Raw genomic sequence first — 24,146 nt, 5'->3', positions numbered from 1 at the left:
GCGCGCGCTTGCGTGCGTTCTATGTCACCTGCACCAAGTCCCACTGGCCTCAAACGGGGGTTCATTTCTCTACCGCCTGACAGCTCTCTAGTTAAGGCAACCAAACTCATCTTCCGCCACCACCTGAAACCATTTAATATATACAGAACTTTTGCAATTCTGTGGCTTACCTTCATCCGGGAATGCATTGCTTTCTCCGTGCTCCGCCATATCTTCTCGCTGACGTCACAGAAAAAACCCCTCCCGCACCGCAGCTACTGCTGTCCCTCCTGCCCCTCCCTTCAGCCTGGCAGCGGCGCCGGACAGGTGAGTCCCGAGCAACTAGAAAACGTGATTACCAGCTCCCCCCAATGCGCAGTCGGCGCTAGTGCAGTCTGATGAATTTCCGGAAGTGTCGCTCCGGGACTACAGGAATTTAGGTATGTACGCAGTATTCAGGCGCCAACTAGTGGGCAGGTGCAATATAGCAGCGAGTAGTTCAAGGTGCCTGGGTCCAAAAGGCTTTGCTATATAGTTTAGTGGAATGGTCAGTAGTTTTTCAACGTCAAAGGCCAACAAGTCAACAATCTACTGCTTTTGTTTGGGAAATCAAAATAACAACAGGCCATTTTTTCCCCAACAACAGCATTTGCATAACACCTATGAGTAATGTTTGGTGCACTTTCTTTTTCCCTCTGTGTCCAACAGAGGGGGAAGAAACATGTAACCAAGGGCATTTTTGCCCGGTCTTTATCACTACTTTTCCACGCTTTTGGTTAGTCCAGACCTGGCAAGCAAGCCTTAAGGTAAACTGTCATCTTCATCTATTTCAAATATAATTCATTACAGTGATGGATTGTGTTGCCAAATATGTCCACTAGTGCTGCCAGTCAGGAGAAAAAAATTTCAATTTGATTCGATTCAGCCTATTGAATCGATTTTTTGATTGAATTTTCCTACTCAAGTGTTTTTGGGTTTTTTTCCCAAACATCCTGGTGGGTTTAGTTTATAGCCTCTTTACCCCCTTTGCCCTCTCCTACCCACACTGGCACTGTAGTGTAAACACAATAAACAAACAAAAAAGACTTTTCCTCTCTCTGTTAAATCCTTGCTCACATTTGCAGTCTAACACCAGCTCTGGCAGGATAGACATTTCAAAATCTGACATATTGTAATCACAAAACAGAAAATAAAATTATTTTTTCTACCTTTTGTTGTCTGGTCATTATTCAAATCATATTGGTCCCAGCTCTGGTTGTCTTCTGATAACTTGCTTTCTCCATGCTAACCATCCATCTTCCATCTCTGTCCTCCCCTTCCGTTTCCGTTCCCTCCCTCGGAGGTCTAACATATTTTCTTTTTTTCATTTCCATACCCACAGCTGCAGCAATGGACCCCACCATCCCCAGATCCACCCTGTCTCCTTTTCTCAACACCCATTTCATCCAGCATCTCCCCTGTTTCCCCACCACCCCAGGGTCCACGAGCTCACCCTTTCTCTTCTCAATTACCCTCACATCCAGTATCTCTATCCCCTACTCCCCCCCTCCACACCAACCCTTGTGTCCAACTTCTCTCCCTTTCTGTTCCTTCCCTCCCTAAATAATAATAATCCTATATAATAAAATGCTAGCCCCGTGTGCTTCCGTTTTCCCTGATCTGTGAGATGTAGGTCTGTGGCCGCAGGAGTGCGCATGCGCGCCTAGGGTTTTTCAGTTCGTCTTTAACGTCGTCTTCGCGCCCCCCACCCGAATCCCTGTTGAGCTTCCCACCACGCTCTGACCCTCCCATCCGACTTTCCCTTCTCCCGGCTCCCTTAGTCCCTTGCCGCCGCCACCCCCTTCCCTTCCCACGATCGACAAACCTCCTGGCTCCAGCAGCGGCCGCAGCACTGTAAATACGCTGCTTCGCGGCCTCTACTGCTCTGATTTGCTCTGCCGCGTCTCTGATGATGTCATCAGGGACACGGAAGAGCAAATCAAGGCAGTAGAGGCTGCGAAGCAGCGTGTTTACAGTGCTGCGGCCGCTGCTGGAGCCAGGAGGTTTGTCGACCACGGGAAGGGAAGGGGGTGGCGGCGGCAAGGGAATAGGGGAGCTGGCCAGACCGCGGGGATGGCGCGCATCTTCAACAGTGTGTAGGCGGGAGGCGCGTGAAGGAGTTTCAGCTCAGAGGAATGGCTGGAGGGTGCTGCAGGTGGCCCATGCAGGTAAAAATTCTCACAGGAGGGGAAAGGGGGCTGCTTCGGGGGGAGGGGTGTGCTGGGAGGCAGACAGCTTTGCTTGGGGGGGAGACAGAAGGGGGGCCACGGAGAGACAGTCAGGGAGGAATTGGAGGGGGAGAGGGAAAGGGGGGTGCTTTGGGGTAGGGGTGTGCTGGGAGGCAGATCGTTTTGCTTAGGGAGGAACACAGAAGGGGGGCCACGGAGAGACAGTCAGGGAGGAACTGGAGGGGGAGAGGGAAAGCGGCCTGCTTTGGGGGAGGAGTGTGCTTGGAGACAGACAGCTTTGCTTGGGGGGTGAGACAGAAGGGGACCCACGGAGAGACAGTCAGGGAGGAACTGGAGGGCAGAGGGAAAGGGGTCTGCTTTGGGGGAGGGGTGTGCTGGGAGGTAGATAGCTTTGCTTGGGGGGGAGACAGAATGGGGGGCCACGGAGAGACAGTCAGGGAGGAATTGGAGGGGTAGAGGGAAACGGGGCTGTTTCGGGGGAGGGGTGTGCTGGGAGGCAGATCGTTTTGCTTAGGTGGGGAAGACAGAAGGGGGGCCACGGAGAGACAGTCAGGGAGGAACTGGAGGGGGAGAGGGAAAGGGGGCTGCTTTGGGGAAGGGGTGTGCTGGGAGGCAGACAGCTTTGCTTGGGAGGGGAGACAGAAGGGGGGCCATGGAGACACTGTCATGGAGGAATTGGAGGGGTAGAGGGAAAGGGGGCTGTTTCGGGGGGAGGGGTATGCTGGGAGGCAGATCGTTTTGCTTAGAGGGGGAAGACAGAAGGGGGGCCACGGAGAGACAGTCAGGGAGGAACTGGAGGGGAAGAGGGAAAGGGGGCTGCTTTCTAGCACCCGTTAATGTAACGGGCTTAAACACTAGTAATAATAATAATAACTTTATTCTTGTATACCGCAATACCATGGAAGTTCAATGCGGTTAACAGATGAAGAGACTGTACATTTACAGCGAAGTTACATACATGGCAGTGATGAGGCATTTAAAATAAAGGCGTAAGAAAGACAGGACATTTAGTTAAACTAAGAGATCAGTTTTGATAGACCATCTAGTGGCTTGGCAAGATCGGAGGAGTCGGAGAGTCAGGAGGCATATCGAGGTTAGAGAGGGGGGCAGGGAAGGGAGGGAGGGGAGAAGTTAGAGGAATTTGTCAAAGAGATAGGTTTTGACTGACTTCCTGAACAGTTTGTAGGGCGGGGAATTAGAAATTAGGGCGGTTAGGCAATTGTTCCATTTGCCCGCTTGGAATTCTAGGGATCTATCGAGGAATCTCTTGTAGAGGCAGCCCTTTAGGGAGGGAAAGGTGAACAGGTAAATACCATTGTCCATCTCTCTCCCTCTCCTCTGTTTTTAGACCCATTATTTCTTTCCCCCCTCCCCGCAGTCCAGTATATGCACGTCTCTCTGAACTCCCTCTTCCCTCCCTCCATCCGTCCGTGTACTTCTATACCAGGCCCCCCCCCCACCCACCGGAAGGCCTGCATGTTCCCCCACCTTCCCTCTGGCCTCCCAAAGTTTCAGCTAACTACTGCAGCCTGCAGCGAGGATTGCCAGTGCTGTAGCGATTCTTGCAGGCTGCCATTGTCCTCAGCAGCACGTTCCCTCTGCCACGGTCCCGCCCCTCCTCTGATGTCAGGGGTAGGATCGCGGCAGAGGGAACATGCTGCTGAGGACAATGGCAGCCTGCAAGGATGACTATATCACCGTCGATCCTCTCTGCAGGTTATGGTAATTTAGGTAAGAGCAGGAGGCCAGGGGGGAAGCTGAAGGACACTGCAGCACTTCCCGACTGACCCTCCCCTCGCCCCCTAAAGCAGGAACAAGCGGCAGTGGACAGCCAGCAAGAATTAGGACTGCCGCTCCTGCTTTAGAAGACCTGAAGGCACGGGGAGGAGGATTAGTTTCAAAATCAGGAGGCCGATTTTTTAAAAAAAGGAATTGATTTGAATCGGTGAATCGATTTAAATCGGAAATTGGGCAGCACTATAATAGGGTAGCTGTTTTGCCAATGTATCAAGGCAGCTCTCTTAACAATCCCTTGGAATTACAGATTCCTCCAATACATTCTGTATATTCCCCTCTCTACATCTAACTCTGGGGCATCAAGAGCCTGGGGAAGGTCATAAGGTGGAGGCAGATTCTGAGGGGATCCCAGGAACGGACCTCTGGCTCAGTCTGATCCCTGTTTTTCTATGACTTTGTTTTCAAGGGAAAGAATTTCACACTGCTCCCTAACTAGCAGGAAGTTGGAAGGTAAAATTATGTTCTCACCTGTTAATTTTCTTTCCTTTAGAAGCAGCAGATGAATCCAGACAAGTGGGAATAGCTCACATCGACCAGCAGGTGGAGATAGAGAAACTGATTAACCGTTGGCCTTATAGCCCGGTATTCTCTCTGTCCATTCAGTTATGCTCCTTGCCCAAGCATCCCGAGATAGGAGAATGAGCATCTTAAAAAACTTCTTTCCAGTATCAAATGCAACAATGAAACATTACTGAATACAACTACCAACAATAACCCAATTGGAAAATAAACAAAGACTGCCCCCGAACACCTATACAGATATTGAAGTTAAAGGGTGGGGCTCTGGATTCATCTGCTGCTTCTAAAGGAAAGAAAATTAACAGGTGAGAACATAATTTTACCTTCCTTAGCAAAGCAGCAGATGAATCCAGACAAGTGGGATGTAGCAAAGCAAAACTCAAATCGGGTGGGAAGTTAATGCCGCCTCCGCAATCACAGAAGCGCCAAAACTAACCTCCTCACGGGCTGCCACATCTAACCGGTAATGCTTTGAAAAGGTATTTCCCGACGACCAAGTAGCCGCCCTGCAAATCTCCTCTAAGGAAAGACCCCCGGACTCCGCCCATGACGTAGCTAAAGCCCGAGTTGAATGAGCACGAAGTTGCTCTGGCACTTGCTTCCCTGTCAACAAATAAGCCGAAGCAATCGTCTCCTTGACCCAACGCGCAATGGAAGCTTTCGACGCGGCCATTCCTTTGTTTTTCCCCGCGAACAAAACAAAGAGGTGATCCGACCGGCGAAAGTCGTTAGTCACCCCCAAATAATGTAGAATCATCCGGCGCACATCCAGGAGACGCAACAACGAGTACTGCTTCCCCCAATCTTCCTTCCGAAAGGCCGGGAGGAATAAACACTGGTTCATATGAAAGGAAGACATCACTTTCGGCAAGAAGGACGGTACCGTTCGAACCGATACACCAGCATCCGAAATCCGCAAAAAAGGATCCCTACAAGATAGCGCCTGCAATTCAGACACCCGTCTTGCCGAAGCCATAGCCACCAAAAACACTGTTTTCAAAGTGACATCTTTTAGCGTAGCCATGGATAAAGGCTCAAAAGGCACCATTCGCAACCTCCCAAGGACCAGCTTAAGACTCCATGAGGGACACGGTCTCTTCATAGGAGGTCTGATATGGTGAACTCCTTTTAAAAATTGGACTACGTCGGGTTGTGATGCCAGCGCCAAACGAGAAATCCGGCCCCTGTAACAAGCAATGGCCACTACCTGAACCTTCAGAGAATTATAGGCCAACCCTTTAGCTACGCCCTCTTGCAGAAAGGAAAGAATAGCCGATAAAGACGCCCGAAAGGGCGAAATCCCGTGCCTCCCACACCACGAGTCAAAAACTTTCCAGACTCTAGCATAGGAGGTAGACGTGGAAAGCTTCTTTGCTTGAAGAAGCGTGGCAATCACCTGCTCAGAATAACCTCTATTCCTTAGCCGTGACCGTTCAATAGCCAGGCCGTAAGACCAAAGTGGGACGGATCTTCTATGGAGATTGGACCCTGAGTTAGTAAGTCCCGAGTCACTTGAAATTTCAAACGATCGCCCGCATATAGTTGCATCAGATCTGCGTACCACGGACGACGTGGCCAATCCGGAGCTACCAGGATCACCTGTCCCTGAAAGAGAGCGATGCGTTGTAACACACGACTTATCATCGGCCAAGGAGGAAATATGTATAGGAGGGAATTTGGAGGCCACGGGAGAGATAACGCGTCTACCCCCTCCGAGTTCGGTTCCTTTCGTCGGCTGAAGAACCGAGGCAGCTTTGCATTGCGAGACGAGGCCATGAGATCTATTTCCGGGAGCCCCCACTTTAGGACTAGCATATCGAACGCCTGAGCGGACAGCTCCCACTCCCCTGGATCGAGACGATTTCTGCTGAGGAAGTCTGCCTGAATATTTTCGTGACCCGCAATGTATGCCGCCGAGAGGAGAGGAACATGCGTCTCTGCCCATTGAAACAGCAGCCTTGCCTCTTCGGCTAACTGAGGACTCCGGGTACCCCCCTGCCGATTGATATACGCCACTGCTGTGACGCTGTCCGAAAAGATCCTGGTTGGACGATCCTGAATCCTGGACTGAAATGCCAGAAGCGCCAGCCTGATAGCCCTCAACTCCAGCATATTGATCGACCACTGGGCCTCTACCGAGGACCAAACCCCCTGGATCGATGCTTGTAGGCACTGAGCCCCCCAGCCCCGAAGACTGGCATCTGTCGTGATTACGACCCAATCCGGCGTCGCCAACGGCATGCCCCGAAAAAGATTGAACTCGTTGAGCCACCACTGCATGCTGGAAGCCGCTCGAGGAGTCCACTGGAGACGCAGATCGTAATCCTGGGACGCCGGGGACCACCGTGAAAGAAGAGACCTTTGCAACGGCCTCATGTGGAACCGAGCCCAGGGTACCACCTCTATAGCCGCCACCATCGAGCCTAGAACCTGTACATAATCCCAAACCCGAGGTCTCGGGGATTCGAGAAGTAGACGAACCTGAGACTGTAACTTCTCTCCCCGCTCTCGGGGTAGAAACACCTTTCCCCGATAAGTATCGAACATCACCCCTAAATGCACTAAGGATTGAGACGGGGACAGCGAACTCTTGGGAAAGTTGATGATCCACCCCAAAGACTGAAGGAGAGAAATCACGCTCTGAGTCACCGACAAACTTTCCTGCCTTGAAGAGGCGCGGATCAACCAATCGTCTAAGTAAGGGTGAACTCGAATCCCCTCCTTGCGGAGACATGCTGCCACAACCACCATCACCTTTGAAAAAGTGCGAGGAGCTGTTGCCAGACCAAAGGGCATCGCCCGAAATTGATAATGCTGGCCTAGGATCGCAATCCGCAGAAACCTCTGATGCGGGGGCCAAATCGGAATGTGGAGGTACGCCTCCTTGAGATCGAGAGAAGTGAGGAACTCCCCCGGCCTCACTGCTGCAATGACAGACCGAACTGTCTCCATCCGAAAATGACGGATACTGAGAAATTCGTTGACTCGTTTGAGATCCAGCACCGGTCTGAACGACCCCCCTTTCTTTGGCACAATGAAGTAAATGGAATATCTGCCGAGTCCCACTTCTTCCTGTGGCACCTGCACCACCGCCCCCAGATCCAGAAGCACCTGAAGAGTCATTCGTACCGAGTCCCTCTTGGTTACCCCATTGCATGGGGACACCAAGAAAGAATCGGCGACGGGAGAGGCGAACTCTAACTTGTAACCGTCTCGAATAATTTCTAGCACCCACTGATCCGACGTGATATTGGCCCACTCCGCTACAAAAGCCGACAGCCTTCCCCCTAAGGGAATAGCGGAGGGAGCCAAGACCCCGTCATTGTGAAGACCGATTTGCTGGGGCACGGGCTGACTGAGCTGAAGGAGGTTTTGCTGCACGAAAGGAACCTTTCTGCGGAAACCTAGGCCTTGAAGAAGGGAAGGAACCATACGTGGACCTCAAACCCGGTTTACCTGTCCGATATCGGAAACGCTGTCTCGAGGTGGAGGATTTCAACGGGGGTCTAGGCCTATCTTCCGGCAACCTTTGGGTTTTGGTATCCCCAAAATCCTTAATTAATTTATCCAAATCTTCCCCAAAAAGCAAACGGCCTTTAAAAGGGAGCTTTATGAGCCGGAGCTTAGACGCTGCATCTGCCGCCCAATTACGGAGCCATAAAGACCTACGAGAAACCACCGCAAGAGACATTTGTTTTGAGGAAGCCCGAATAATATCATATAAAGCATCTGCTAAATATGCCAGACCTGATTCCAAATCAGCCAGTTCTACTGGAACCGAACCTCCAGACTCCATTAAATTATCAGTCATTAACTGAGACCACTGCAGACACGCTCGTGCCGCATATGAACTACAAATCGCGGCCTGTAGAGTGACCGCAGCTACCTCGAAGGACATTTTCAGAGAAGATTCAATCTTCCTGTCCTGAGTATCCTTTAAAGCAACTCCCCCTTCAACCGGTAAGGTAGTCTTTTTGGTAACTGCGGCCACCAGCGCGTCAACCCTGGGTAATTGAAATTTCTCAAGTTCATTCTGAGCCACCGGGTACAATAGCCGCATGGCCTTTGCTACCCTCAGACTTGCCTCCGGCGTGTCCCACTGCGCCGTGATAAGTTCCTGCATAGCCTCATGCACTGGGAAGGACCTGGGTGGCTTTCGCGTCCCTGTCATAAGGGGATTGGTGGAACCAGAATTAGGAGCATCATCTTGCGAGATGTTTAAGCCTTGCAATGCTTTAGAAATTAATGAAGAAAGTTCTTCCCTATGAAAAAGACGTAGAGCGGACGGATCATCCACTTCCCTCCCCGGGGGATCTTCCAAGTCCAATACCTCACCCTCTTCAAGGGAGTCCGGAAGAGATAACGGGGAGACTGGAATAGTATCACCCTCGTCCGCGGCTGCGAGTCTGCGCCTCTTTGCTACCCGTGAATTTCCGGGAGAAACCGCAAGAACCGCAGCCGCACACAAAGGTTTGCTAGCAAAACCAGAAGTGGAAGTAGATGGAACCGGACGCTCCGACATACTCATAGGCACCGGCTGAGCAGGCTGAGAGCCCTGTAACATAAAAGCTCGGTGCATTAACATTACAAACTCTGGCGAAAATGAAGTTAGCCCAAATCCAGCCAACCCAGTCTGATCCGAACAGAGGAGCGGACCCGCGGCTCCTCCCAGCGTCCCTGACGCCACTGCCTCCGCTGGCTTCCCCTCCTCTGTCCCAGTAGTTTGGTGTTTGGCCGACTCAACCGCAAGGGAAGGGGAAATCACTTGCGCTTCCCCAACGCGGGACTGAGCCACTTCTGCTGCCTGAGAAGCCTCAGCCGGTGTATCTGAACACCCGGCTGAGCACAGACCTAGCAGTGTCCTTCGCTTACCACAGCGAGAACACCGCTTTGCAGCTTCTGCCGCCATTATCTGTCTGCTCGTTTGGAAACCCGCCCTTAACTCGCGACCCCGACCCGCCCTCGGTCGACGTCGCAACTCGTGTCGGATGGTCGGAACGCGGAGCGGAGAAACAAAAATTAGCAGAAGTACTCACCCCCAAAACGCGACGTCTAAAATGCGAAGTTATGGCTGGCAGTTGTAATTATAGCTGACCAAACAGGAACAGCACAGCACTAACAGGCTCTGTCTCTTTTTTTTTTTTTTTTTTTATACTGGAAAGAAGACAGCAGAGCCCAATGAATCCCTCAATCCTCCGGAGGGTAGGGTGGAGAAGGGACCTGGGAGGGCCCAGGTGTTCACCTAAAGCCGGCACCGCTCAGCCAGGCACCCCTGTCTAGCAGAAGAGAACTAGTCTCAACAGCAGACTCAAGTCGCTCAGAAATGCACCCGGCACAGCCAAAATCCAGGAGCTAGAGGACTAGCTCACAGTCCTGCTGGGAGATAGAGCAAACTGAATGGACAGAGAGAATACCGGGCTATAAGGCCAACGGTTAATCAGTTTCTCTATCTCCACCTGCTGGTCGATGTGAGCTATTCCCACTTGTCTGGATTCATCTGCTGCTTTGCTAAGGAATGTGGCTTTTTGTTTACGTAACAATTCAATGTCTCATATAATCAGTCCTCATCTGCCCCATACTTTGGCCAGTATACAGCCGGAGGTCTAATACTTTCCCTTGTCCAGATGAAGCAGCAATATTTGATCATTTGTTTTTTTTATTTTTCCCTTTTGTGCAAGACATGTCTTCCCAAGACATTCTCCCTAAAGGACTATTTGGAGGAATATTCCTCCAGTTCCCTACAATGGGAATAGGGAATGTTCCTACAATTCCCATCTTTACTTTTGCTAGCTTTAGTCCCCTGAGACACTTCGAGCATGCAATAAGCCCTCCCCTCTTGTTTCATCCGTCTCTGGTTGTGCTCCTCACGGAAACAATGGAACCGCAGATCGGGACTCCACACTCACTTCGTACCGGAGGAACATCTCACTCACACACTTGCAATGTCTCATAGAATGTCCCCAACCATCAAGGTAATACTATATAGTCCAAACCTTGGTCCGTGCACACAGTTGCCTGGTTGATAACACATGCCCACTTATTCCCTCTGCTTCACATGAGTTTTTCTCCCAAACAGATCTCAGGATCTTTGCCAGTACATTGGGGGACCCCTGCCAATGGCTGTGAGACCGCTGATCTCAGTGGGATGCGTCTCCCCACTGCTCAGTGACGCCAGTCCCAGTCAATGATGACACAATCTTGGACGAGCCACCAAGCTGTGTGAGACAAGTTATCACCACCAGGACACTCAGGAAAAACTCACGGTAAGCCAGAACTTTTTATTACTCTCTCTTGTAAGACAGGGTGTCATACTCACAAAGTAGGCACACAGAGCCGAGTATAATCATGTATTATATAGTTAATTCACACATTTCTGGTCCCTCCTGCCATTATTCCCATGGGTTAGGGTAGTAGCAGTTCACAACCTATCAAATGTCACCTCTTGTACTCTGTTTTCCACACCTCTCTTTATTTCTTCCATTCCTCTTATTTTCCTGACTCCAGCCTTATTTACCTCTTCCCATATTTGGTTATTCACATACTCAATCCTCTTTGTCACATGCCCATCCCTTCAGCTACATTCTTATGTCCTTCAGGTTGTTATTTTTACAAAGCCTCCATTCTATAATGCTGAGGCAGCATGTCTTTTTGAAACAATTAGTTTAGCTGTGAATGTGTCATCTATTCCTTAAGTTCCCAGACTGTCCCTATATGTTAGTACCACATACAGTAATTAACATCATACTAAATGTTAGCAAAATGTATTAGTATGTAAACTCTAAAAGTTACCGGTATTTCATTTCTCACAAAGGGATGTCGCAGGTTGTCCGGCAGCCTCACTGCTTTATAAAGAAAAAATATCTGAAACTGGGTATGATATTAAAAGTAGCACACATCAGTTTGCAGACCACCACACAATGCATTTTATTAATTCTAGATTTATTGATTATGTAATATACAAATGGTCCAATTATCATACAAATATGTCAATTATCAAATGTTTAGTAACACTGCTCCTCACAATGGTATCTCCACTTCAACTCTGACTCCTTTACTTATATATCTATACTAGTGTTTAAGTACGTTACATTAACGGGTGCTAGAATATATGTCTGTCTTTCTTTCTGTCTCTCTCCCTGCCCGCTATCTTTCTATGTGTCTGTCTTTCATTCTTGTGCGCTGCCTGCCTGTCTTTCTGTCTCTCTTTTCATGGCCGCCTTCTGTATCCCTCCCCCAAAGCAAACCCTTTCCCTCTCCCCCTTTCCCTGTGCAGCAGCAGCATTTCCCCCCCCTCCCTGTGCAGCAGCAGCATTCCCCCCTCCCACTTCCTGTGCAGTAGCAGCATCCCCCTTTCCCTGTGCAACAGCAGCATTCCCCCCACTTACCTGTACAGCAGCATCATTCCCCCCACTTCCCTGTGCAGCAGGATAGCAGCATTTCTCTTCCTCGTACATGGCCAGTTCCCTTGTCGAAGTTATTTTTGAGTTCAAAGCCGCCAGCGCAGCTACTCTCACAGTCCGCGCCTGCGTTAAAAGCCTTCTCTCTGACGTGACGTCAGGGAAGCTTCCGACGCAGGTGCAGCTCATGAGAGGAGCCGTGGTGGCGGCAACGGACTGAAGAATAACTTCAAGTAAGGAGCGGCCAGACCTGGGGAACCTGTGTTAGACGGAGTGAAGGCGGGAAGGGGGGAGTCGCCGCCGTGGTTGCCGCCTCCGTGGTTAAGGTCTCTCCGCATGCGCAGTAGAAGGAGCTAACGTACCACCGCTGGCTCCTTCTACTGCACATGTCTGACATGGAGGCACACATCACGGAGTCGGGGATCACGGCGTTGTAAGTGCGCATGCGCGTTTAGGGTTTTATTATAGAGGATAGGTGTTGTACTACCTGCAAGGTGTGGCTTCTTGGGATTTTGGTTTAATTTATGTTTATCATTTTTGGTCAGCTGTTATGCATTTGGCATTTGTGTTCTATGTGTGTGACTGAAGTATTCTGTTAGAATGATTTTTCAAATGCAGCATTTTGTTGTAATTTGGTTTGTTCAGTTGTCTCAGTAGTGGAGGGGATATATGGGAGGGGAGACAGGGGTTTTGTTGATCCTTGTTCTGTATTTGTGGTTTATAAAATGACAGTTGTACAGAATTATTGTTTCTTTTTATACTTTAATAAAATGATTTCAATATAAAGTCATAACTATTTGAGGCTTGTGCAGATGGAATCAGAGAAAGTTCGCGGGGAGAGGACAGACTTCTAACACCAGCCTAACATCAGCTCTGGCAGGATACACATTTCAAATCTGACATATTGTAATCACAAAGCAGAAAATAAAATTATTTTGTCTACCTTTTGTTGTCTGGTCATTATTCAAATCATGTTGGTCCCAGGCTCTGGTTTCTGTTTGTCTTCTGATAATTCGTTTGCTAGGGTCTCCTGCCCATTTGACATTTTCTTCTTTCTCTGTGCTCACCATCCATCTTCCATTTCTGTCCTCCTGTTTCCCTTCCCTCCCCTAGAGGTCTGGCATCTTTCCTTTTTTTCATCTCCATCCCTGCGGTCCAGCATTTCTATAATGACCACTCCCCACCCCTCACGTTCCTCTCCTCCATGAGATCCGATAAGGCAGTACACTTGCGCTCTTCGGGCCACTGGCAGCATGAGTGAAGCTTTCCCTCTGCTACTACTTCATGCCTAAACAGAACCAGGAAGCAGTAACAGAAGGAAATCTTCCAGCCGTAGAAGGCAGCATGTTTAATTCACTCACGCTGCCGGCAGCCCGAAGAATAAAAGAGCGGCTGCAGCAATGGATCCCACCATTCCCAGATCCACCATCTCTCCTTTTCTCAACTATTCTTTCATCTAGCATCTCTCCCTCCTTCCCCACCACCCCAGAGTCCACCATCTCTTCCTTTCTCTTCCCAACTGTCCTATCCAGTATAAGTATAAAAAGTTAAAGTATAAAAAGAAACAATATTCTGTACAATTGTCATTTTATAAATCACAAATAATACAGTGCAAGGATCAACAAAACCCATGTCTCCCCTCCTCCTCACAAATATCTCCCCCCTCCTCAAATATCAAAAAAACTGAAGTCAAATTACTACAGAATGCTACATAGAAAAAACAAGCTAACAGAATACTTCAGTCACACATGGCAGGAATAGTGTTAGGGGAGTGCAACTAGGGCAGTGGTCTCAAACTCAAACCCTTTGCGGGGCCACATTTTGGATTTGTAGGTACTTGGAGGGCCGCAGAAAAAATAGTTAATGCCTTATTAAAGAAATGACAATTTTGTACGAGGTAAAACTCTTTATAGTTTATAAAACTTTCCTTTAACAGTTAAAAGGAAAGATATATAAACTATAAAGAGTTTTACCTCTATTTTTTTCTGCAGCACTCACATTTAAAGTTCAATATCTTTTCTTTCTCAAAACTGGCACATTTCAATCACTAAATTGAAAATAAAATCATTTTCCTACCTTTGTTTGGTAATTTCATCAGTCTCTGGTTGCACTTTATTCTTCTGACTGTGCATCCAATACTTCTTCCCTTCTTTCAACCTTGTATGCTTCCTCTCCTCCAGACCTCATTCCCTCCCCCAACTTTTTCTTTCTTTCTTTCTCTGTCTGTCTTTCTCTGATTCCGTGCCCCATTTTTTGCTTTGTTTCTGGTTCCCTGTCCCCCTCCTTCTTTCTTCCTTCCTCCGTGCCCCATTTTTGCTTTTTTTTCTGGCTCCCTGTCCCCACCCCACCTTCTTTCTTTCTTTCTTCCTTCCTTCCTGCCCTCCTCCATGCCACTGCCGCCACGGAATAGGCTGCTGCCGCTATCGGGAACAGGCCATCTCCCTGCTTCTCTTCTGCACGGGGCTGACCAACTCTCACTGCCCGATGTCAATTCTAACGTCGGAAAGGACATTCCGGGCAGCCCTCTCGACGTCAGAATTGATGTCGGGCCACAACTCTGCTTCTGATGTATCAGAGGTGGTGTTTTGGGAGGCGAGCAAGGTGGTCTTGTGGGGTAAAATTATAGAGTACACTGCCCGCAAGCGCAGAGCCCAAGATAAGACACTGTTGGATTTAACACAACGTTTGGCCGCGCTGCATGGGAGTTTACATGTTCCGGGTGCCACGGCAGCTCGATCTCAATATTTTGACCTACGTAGGCAAATTAATGACTTACTGGCGGAAAGAGCCCTCAGAGATATCAGATTGTATAAATATCGCCTCCACCGCTGGGGTAACAAAGCGGGGAAACTGCTTGCATCTTTGGTTACCTCCAGGGCTCCGAAGCAAATAATTTCAAAGATTCGGGCGCCTGATGGTAGAGAGATAACTGCCCAAGCTGGGATACAGCAGAGTTTTGTTAACTACTATAGGGCTCTATATGATAAGGGGACCTGTGACACAGAACAGAGGACGACTTTCTTTAAGGACCTACAGCTTCCGTCCCTGGGACATGAGCAGTGGGAGGTGTTAAATGCCCCGGTGCGAGGGTTGGAGATCCAACAAGCTATTCGGGCCTTAAAATTAGCTAAAGCCCCTGGGCCTGACGGACTGGGTTCTGAATATTATAAGTTGTTGGGGATACGAGTGGTGGGCCCCTTTCAGGCCCTGTGTGGGGCTCTTTGTAGAGGTGAACTGCCTCCGCATAGACTAACTCACGCTAATATTGTGGTTCTACCGAAACCGGGTCGAGCGGAAGATCAGCTGGGATCCTATAGACCTATTTCTCTGCTCAATCAAGATATCAAGTTGTTTGCTGCTATTATGCCGGCTCGCCTGGGTCGGGTTTTGCCCAATTTAGTTCATTCGGACCAGGCAGGTTTTGTGCCGGGCCGCTATTCATCTGCTAATGTGCTGAGGGCGCTTTCGGTGCTTCAGAATCCTGACCTTGTTGGGCAACACCCGGGACAGAGGAATGCCCTTATAGTCAGTCTAGACGCGGAAAAAGCGTTCGATAAAGTGTTATGGGATTATCTTTTTTGGGTTCTTCCTCAGTTCGGCATTATGGGGAGCTTTCTGACTGGGATTCGATCATTATACGCTCATCCTACGACCCAAATCCTGATTAACAGGGAGCTTACCTCTTCTTTTGAACTCGAGAGGGGGACGCGCCAGGGCTGTCCCCTCTCTCCGATGCTTTTTGTCTTGGCTCTAGAGCCTCTTGCGGCTAAGCTCCGTCAGAGCTCCGACTTGCGTGGTATTCGGTTGGGTTCCCAAGAATTTAAAATTAATTTGTTTGCGGATGACATGCTCATCTTTCTGGGAGATGCTGAAGAGGGGGTTCCTCGTTTAATTGATCTTATATGGAGGTTTGGAGCCTTTTCTGGGTTGCGAATTAACTTTGATAAGTCAGAGGCTCTGGCGGTCTGCCCCCCGTGTGTTTTGCAGCATGATTCTTCCTTTCCGTTGCAATGGTCTAAGGGTACGCTCAAATATCTGGGAATATATCTGCATGCGGATCCGGGGGTGGTATATCGGAAGAATGTACTTGATAAATTAGATGCAGTCCGAGCTCTATGTAGGAGATGGATGGAGTTTCCCCTCTCGCCCCTGGGACGCGTTGCCCTTATTAAAATGGTCCTCTTGCCGAAACTCCTGTATCCACTACAAATGGTGCCCCTTTGGGTTAAACAGAAGGATGTGCAGGCTTATCGGGGGGTAGTTTTGTCCTTTGTATGGTGCTCCCGCCGGGTGAAAATTGGCTATAACAAACTGATTAGGGGGTGAGAGCACGGTGGTGTGAACTTGCCCGATTTGCGTCTTTACAATGTGGCTGCTTTGTTGAGATGGGTGCATGAATTATATACGGGAGTTGCCAGGTTTGCCCCGGTTGGATTCTGGTTCATTTTGTCGGCTCCGGTGTCTGTTTTTAACCTCCTGTGGAATGGGGCGGGACCCTGCCCTTCTATGCTTCGACCCTTGCGAATGGCCTGGTGCTGGTGGCGGTCTTCATTGGGGGGAGCGGTGGGACCTTCGCCTTTCACGGAATTGGTGGGTAATCCTAAGTTTCCTGCTGGTTCGTTGCACGCATTTTTTGCCTCAGTTCGGATGTCTGGGTGTCGCTTTGTGGGGCAGGTGGTTGAAGTGGGGTCAGGATCGGTTCCCTCTTTTTTGGCATGTCGGGACCGCTGGGGTTGGACCGCAGGGTCTATGTTTGCATACCTGCAGATGCGTAGTTATTGTTTGACGCTCCGTTCGCCGGAGGGCAGCTTGCCCACTTTCACTTCCTTTGATCACCAGTTTTTGTCCGCTCCATCTGACTTTAACACGCTCTCGGAGTGGTATAAAGTGGGGAGGGAAAGACGGTCTGATAGGTTTCTTGATGCTATGGCAACGGATTGGACTTCAGCATTGGGAGAGCAGGTCACTGCTGACGAATTAGTTCGGTGTTTTCAGGAATGTGCCTCTGCCTCCCCTAATGTGAGTTTGAGGGAAGTACATCTGCAGATTCTGCACCAATCTTATTTAACAAGATGTAAGGGACGAAAGATAGGGCTATGGCCTGATGACTGCTGCCCCAGATGTCCGGCTCGTCGGGACACCTTGGTACATCACTTTTTGGAATGCTCACATGTAGGGCCCCTGTGGATTTCTGTGCTTCGGGAGCTGGAAAACGTTATAGGACTATCTATAGACTGGTCTTACAAGACGTTGCTGTTGGGTGTCACAGGTCCCCTGGTAGAAGCGGGTGTTAGCGACCCTGGACGGCGCTTTCTTTTAGTGGCCTTAGGAATCACAAAGAAACTAATTCTTCGCCACTGGATTGGTACAACGCGGCCAACAGTGCAACAGTGGTGGGCTCATATGTCTCTGATGGCTGGGTGGGAACGGCAGCATCGCCGGGGGGCAGCGAGCTGGAAATCTAGAACCTATTTGGATTATTGGAGCTCCTTTTAGGGCTGGTTAGAGATCCCGGGTGCACAGGGTGGGGGGGAGGGGTTGGGAGGGAGGGTTTCATTTCAAAATTGGATCTGCATGGGAGTTGATATGTTGTGGATTTATTCCTGATTGTTCATTCTTTGCCTGCACCTTTGATTATTGTACAAGATGTCCCTATTGTATGGTCATACTCTGTATATTCTCGTATACATTGATCCTTTAATAAACATATTTTCAAAAAAAAAATTGATGTCGGGCCGCCAGAGTTGGTCGGCCCTGCAGGGAAGAGAACAGTGGACCGCCCCCCCCTTGGTACGCCACTGGAGCAGCAGCGTGTCTGGCCGGCTCGTTCGTTCAAAGCCGCGGGTGGCGGCTCCTTGCGAGATCCGCACCTGCGTCTGAAGCCTCTCTGATGTTGTGACATCAGAGAGGCTTCCGATGCAGGAGTGGATAGCGCAAGGAGCCGCCAACCCGCGGCTTTGAGTGAACGAGCCGGCTGCTGCTCCAAAAGGAAGAGAATGATGGCCTCCAGATCACGGGCCGCAAATAAAACCTGGAGAGCCACATGCGGCCCGCGGGCCGCATGTTTGAGACCGCTGAACTAGGGCAACTACCCCCTGGTCAGAGAGAGCCCTAAGCTAGTTGGAAGCTAAAGAAGCACAGCCAGGGCTTTGCAGTCCCCAGTTATATCTAACACCAGCTTTAGCAGGATACATATTTCAAATCTGATATATTCTAATCACAAAATCCTCTATATTAAAACCTAAGCGTGCATGCGTCAACTTGCGGCACGTGCGGTGGTTTGTGCGGCAACGAGAGCAACGGCAGGAGGGTGTCCTTCGGCCTCGACGAAGCAGACAGGGTGCGGGGACTGCAAGGCATCCAGCTGCTACTGCTGCACAGGGAAGTGGAGGGGGAGAGGGAGAGGGAAATGGGGCTGCTTTGTGGGGAGGGGTGTGCTAGGGGGCAGGCAGCAATCTTGGTTTGCACTGGGGGGGGGAGACAGAAGGGGACCATGGAGAGACAGGCAGGCATAGCGCAACAGAGAGAGACAGGCAGGCAAAGAGCCAGGGAGAGAGACAGGCAGGCAAAGAGCCAGGGAGAGAGACAGACAGAAAGAATGACAAACAGACAGGGGGCCAGAGAGACAGACAATGGCCAAAGAGACAAAGAAAAAAAGACAGACAGACAGCGGCCAAGGAGAGAGAGAGAAAGAAAGAAAGACAGGGGGCCAGGAAGAGACACAGACAGAAAGAATGATAGACAGACAGGGGACCAGAAAGACAGCCATCCAGCGGCCAAAGAGAGAGAGAGACAAAGAAAAAAAGACAGACACAGCGGCCAAGGAGAAAGACAGAAAGAAAGAAAGACAGGGGGCCAGGAAGAGACACAGACAGAAAGAATGACAGACAGACAGACAGGGGACCAGAGAGACAGACAGATAGTGGCCAAGGAGAGAGAGAGACAGAAAGACAGACAGAAAGCAGCCAAGGAGAGAGACAGAAAGACAGACATACAGCGGCCAAGGGGAGAGAGAGAGACAGAAAGACAGACAATGGCCAAGAAGAGAGAGATAAAGAAAGAAAGAAAAAAATGACAGCCATCCAGCGGCCAAAAAGAAAGACAGACAGACACAGGGGCCAAGGAGAGAGAGAGAGACAGAAAGAAACAAAGACAGACAGACAGCAGCCAAGGAGAGATAGAGAGACAGAAAGAAAGCGCTACTGCCAAAGCACAGCCGCCAAAGTAGCCCTGGTAAACTACCCGATTGCATCTATTTTTAGCCAATTGGATGTTACCCTGGGAGACCAGCTGATTAGTCAGAGTAATAACTGCTACCCCTACAGAGCCCTCATAGAGCTGATCCTCAATTACGGTGAAGGAGACCTCAAATCACAGTTAACAAGCGGCCTGTTTTATAAGGATACAGCCGAACATCACGACGTAAGAGATATAGGAGCACGTAATGTGGGTTTTACCGAAAGGGCTCACTGTACAACATCTAGCCACAAGGTGGAGTTGTTGGGGCATTTACACAGCGATCTATTTTTTCAAGAAAAGCTACTCATCAACTGTGTAGATCTTAAAATAAAACTGTCTCATAACAAAAATTCTTTCTGTTTAATGAGCGGTGATGCTGACCAAAATTATAAGCTCCTTATCCTAAACGCAGCCCTCTTTGTAAAGAGAGTTAAAGTGGCCCCTGGAGTGCACTTGGGACATGCTGAAGGGATAACAGGGGTGGTGGTGGACAGCCGAGGAGAGAGAGAGAGAGAGAGAGACAAATAGACAGCGGCCAAGGAGAGAGAGACACAGAAAGAAAGACAGATACACATCTATTCTAGCACCTGTTAATGTAACGGGTTTAAAGACTAGTAGAAAATAAAATTATTTTTTCTACCTTATTGTCACTTTATTCATCAAATCTTAGGTGCTGATCTGTTTTCTTGAACTCTTAACTCATTTGCCAGGGTCTCCTGACCATCTGACATTTCTTTTTTCTTCATGCTCACCATCCATCTTCTATCTCTGTGTATGTATTGTTCCCCATGTTCAGCGCCTCCCTTCTCTATGTCTCCTATACATCCTGTTCTAGTATTTCCTTGGTGTCCATTTCCCTGCCTTCATCATCTCTTCATTCTGTGACCCCCTCCCCCTGTGTACAGTATCACTCCTCTATATCCCCGTCCATCATCTTCCTTCTGCGTTCTTATTCTACCCCATGTCTAGCCATCTTCTGTGTCCATATAGACTCTTGTATCTAGCATTACTCGTGTCCATATACCACTCCCATGCATCATTCCCCTTTTTGTCCCTGTTCATATGCTCCCAGCCATGCCCATCATCTCCCCTATTTTTTTATTTCTCCCCATGTCCAGCTTCTCCCCCTCTTACTCCTTACACCAATGTGTCTCTCACAATCTCTCTTTCCTCCCTCCCTCCACTATGTTCAATATTTCACTCACTCTTCCTTCATCCAATTGGTTCAGCTTTTCTCTTTCCCTTTCCTTCACTCTCTTCCTCCCTGCAGGTCTTGCACCTTTCTCCCTTCTCTCTAGCCCCCTTCACATGGGTCCAACACCTCTATCCCATCCATTCAGCACCCAGGTGTGCATCTGACACTTCTCCCTGCCCTCCTGTTCTATTTCACCCACCACATGGGCCCAGCATCTGTTTCCCTTCTCCCCCCAATCTCCAGACCAGATCCAGTAACTATCTTCCTTCCCTTCAGCTCCAGCCATCCAGCAGCCCAAGCAAACCCCTCCCTTCTTCGCAGGTGCAGCAGCAGTCCTCCCCTCCCTACCATGGATTCAACAGCCCTCACACCTTCCCCCCTTGAATGCCAGCGGCACCCCCCCCCAAAAAAAAAGCAAACAAACCTGTGACTCTCCTGCATTGGCCCCTTCATGCCTCCTGGTGGGGGGGGGGGGGGGCAGAAGTTATATCAGAAGGAAGGACTCGGAGGCAAGAAGGTTCCCGGAGCAGCGTTGCTTGTGCAGGAAGCTTTCACCTGGCTGGTAGGCTACCTCAGGAGGCAGAAGGGGTCGATGCAAGAGAGTCACAGGTTTGTTTGGGGTAATTTTTGCCGCTGGCGTTCAGGGAACCAGGGAGGGAGGGTGCGAGGGCTGCTGCGATCACAAGGGGGTGCTGCTGACTGGGAGAGATGGGAAGGGAGGCAACTCATGGCAGATCCTTTGCTGCGGGGACAAGGCCATTCACCGCTCTAGGGAGTGGTGAATGGCCTTGTCCTCCTACCTGTGGTAACCAATCAATTTCTCCTCCCGTTCCTGGGGGTTACCTGTGCCTAGCTGCGGGAAACAGTCATCGTGTCATTTTCTACTTCTAATAGTTACACCAGGGAGCCCCACAAAGGACGGCATGTTTCCCCCCCTTCTCTCCACTGTCATCTCCCTGGCCTCCTGGTCTCACTTTAAAAATTATGGCCTGCAAAGGATCGCTGATGATGTAGCGATTCTAGCAGGCTGCTGTCGGCCTCAACTGCACGTTTCCTTTGCTGCAGTCCCACCCTTCCTCTGATATCCTAGTTTGGTCTGGGATGGACCTGAGGCCTGAGAACCTGAGGCCGACAGCAGCCTGCTAGAATCACTACATCTCCTGCGATCCTCTGCAGGCCATAATTAGTTTTTAAGGTGAGACTGAGAGGCCAGGGGGACACCGGATGACAGGGGAGCGAAGGGGAAAACATACTGGCCTTTGGGGAGCCTCCCTAAAGCCACGGAGCCAAGGGTACCCACAGTGCTGGAGCCTATGCAGCACTTCACGACTAACACTCTCCACCCCCACCATGAGCTCTGACATCGGGCCTCCTAAAGCAGGAGCAGCAGTGGCAGTGGATGGCCAGCAAGATGCAGTGGTTAGGACAGGTAAGGTAAGAGATCACTGCAGTGCTGTAAATGAATACAAGGGTGAAATACCTGAGAAAATTAGCATTCTGGGAAAAGGGCAGTTTTATCATTATTTTCCCTACATATACCAGTTCATAATGTGCAGTAAACAGCACACAGAACTGAGTGATATGCAGTCTACCATTATAACATCTATACTATAGAAATTTTACACTGGTCAAGTCTGACAGACAATAGTAATTTAACATAATGAACACTGTATTATTAAAATGAATAGGCTTTTATCAAAATTTATTGTTTCTTAAAATCATGATGTGTCACAGAAAGCTTTAAAACAAGCTTTGTTACAATTTAGACATATGCAACTGGTACAGTTCAATAGGACATAATGACTGAAAACCAAATTCACCACAATCCAAAAAACCTCCCAAAACAAACACTAGTAACTTAAGTTAAAAAAAAAAATCACAGTGTCACATATTAATTGGTTCAGTAAATAAAACTGTTCTTAGGTTTTATACATTAAAATAAATGATATGATTTCAAATGGAATTATGTGGTCCTCTCACATTGCAAACAAGAATGAACTGAAATAGTTATTGATGCATTTTGGTTTTGTTCCAGTGATGTACCTTTATCAGAATATATAATCCTCCATCAGCATTGAATATAATTATTTCATTGTAATAAAAATATTGCATATATAAAAACATTTAAATTTATTGTAAAATAATGTTCATCATTTGCTTACAGAGTCCTTAGGAATGAAGAGAATGAATTCATTTTGGACTTCGCAGTGTTTCCAAAATTGGTAAACAAATACTGGTTTAAAGTGCAAGAAACTCTGCACAAGAATAGCAGCTCCATGCTACTGTACTCCCTGGCAGAGATACATGAATACACACAGCCACTGTCAAGAGTGTGTCTGTCGAAAGTCAGCGATAGCCTTCCAGAGTGTGCATAGCATACCTCCTCTAGAAGCAAAACAAATACAAGAAAATCTTATACTCCAGGTAACAATATTTTAAGGAAAAAAAAAGATCCTCATGTTTCTCAGTTTCAGTATGTTAATAGTAAAATATGTATAGTCAATTATTCTACTTCAACAAAGTTCTACGAGTGATGCTATATGTTCGTGATAGCTTAAACAGCTTTTCTTCAATCAAAAAAAAGCCTGAGTGAAGATTGATTGATTGAAGGAAAGTTCTTTAAGCTATCACGAACATATATCGTCACTCACACAAACATATAGCATCACTCATAGAACTTTGTTGAAGTTGGATGTTTATAGCTATGAGTATAAGGTTTGTGTAAAGTTAACCATCATAATAGAACAGGATAGTCAATTATTCTATACATATGAAGGGCCTGATTTTATAAGTGGCACCTAGATTGAGGATACCTAGTCAAGTTCTGCGCAGAACTCAAAATTGATTAATGAGATTAATTGGTGTGGTAATTGACTACGTTTTTAAAAGTTCTTTTTTTTTTTTTTTAGTTCATTCATCTGCCATCATATATCTGGTTTAGCTTCCAGATGCCTAGGGTTTTTCATTTCTTCCAGTTAATGGAGTGATGTTGAATTTTTATTTCTGGGTTACACCATATCGAGACATGTAGAGAAGTATTCCATTTAATAGCTAACAATTTATCAATTTCCTTGATAGTAGTTATTGCAGTTTCCAATATGTGATCTTTTTGGTTTAAAAACCTGGAAGAAGATACAAATGATAGAAGGTCTGGCGTCATCCATGCATATAATTCTTGATCTGACTTTGTCCAGGGGAAGACATGAGCTGTACAAGTACTATGCAATAGCCATCGAGAGCATTGTCTGAGTAGAAAGGCATAATTATATTCCAGGAAGTTCGGGAAATTAAGTCCACCATATTGTCTAGTTAATTTCAATTTATGAAGAGCTATTCTAGGAACTTTGTTGTTCCATAAAAACTTGGACAGAATTTGATCTATTTTTTTAGAAAGTAAGTGGTAATAAGATAGGTAACATACTAAGAGGTTATAGGATCTTTGGAGCAATCACCATTTTAATGGATTCCAACCTACCCCACCAAGATAAGTTTAATACGTTCCATCTCTTAGTGAGTGTTGTGATCATATGAATTATATCTGCTACTGCAAAATTTACAGTATCTTCTATTGTAGGACCAAAGTGTATACCCAGATATTTTATTTTTTCTTGAGACCATTGAAAGTTATAATTTGATAAGGAATGTTTCATAACACGTTTATTTAGAGCATCAGCTCTGTTTTGGATAAATTAAGTTTATATCCAGAATATTGAGAATATGTGTTAATGAGTACTAATAATTGAGGGAGAGATTGAGGATTAGTATAAATCAAAACATCATCCACATAATGCA

General features: G+C 48.0%; 2 protein-coding genes and 1 long non-coding RNA gene across 6 annotated transcripts in view; 1 reads left to right on the top strand and 2 right to left on the bottom strand.

Annotated features, from left to right (window-relative positions):
- MAP7 (microtubule associated protein 7) overlaps positions 1 to 369 on the bottom strand; it is a 243,559-nt gene extending 243,190 nt beyond the window's left edge. Inside the window, exon 1 of one of the 2 annotated variants that reach the window (XM_033937512.1) lies at positions 171 to 369. In XM_033937512.1, coding sequence (XP_033793403.1) covers positions 171 to 210 — 40 coding nt within the window. In that variant the 5' untranslated portion in view covers positions 211 to 369. Of the gene's footprint in view, positions 1 to 28; positions 125 to 170 lie in introns of those variants that run through there. The other variant, XM_033937511.1, reaches the window with a different exon arrangement.
- LOC117357154 lies at positions 19 to 23,104 on the top strand. The gene is made up of 3 exons (XR_004538774.1): positions 19 to 419; positions 10,600 to 10,786; positions 22,519 to 23,104. It is a non-coding gene; the product is annotated as an uncharacterized LOC117357154 (long non-coding RNA).
- Positions 22,040 to 24,146, bottom strand: part of MAP3K5 (mitogen-activated protein kinase kinase kinase 5) — a 418,652-nt gene continuing 416,545 nt past the window's right edge. For all 3 annotated transcript variants that reach the window (XM_033937504.1, XM_033937503.1, XM_033937502.1), the window contains one exon: positions 22,040 to 22,739. In XM_033937504.1, the coding sequence (XP_033793395.1) occupies positions 22,679 to 22,739 (61 nt within the window). In that variant the 3' untranslated portion in view covers positions 22,040 to 22,678. The remainder of the gene's footprint in view (positions 22,740 to 24,146) is intronic.

Source organism: Geotrypetes seraphini, chromosome 3 (assembly GCF_902459505.1).
Source record: "Geotrypetes seraphini chromosome 3, aGeoSer1.1, whole genome shotgun sequence".
Classification (NCBI taxonomy): Eukaryota; Metazoa; Chordata; class Amphibia; order Gymnophiona; family Dermophiidae; genus Geotrypetes; species Geotrypetes seraphini.
This window is presented reverse-complemented; position numbering and strand designations above follow the sequence as displayed.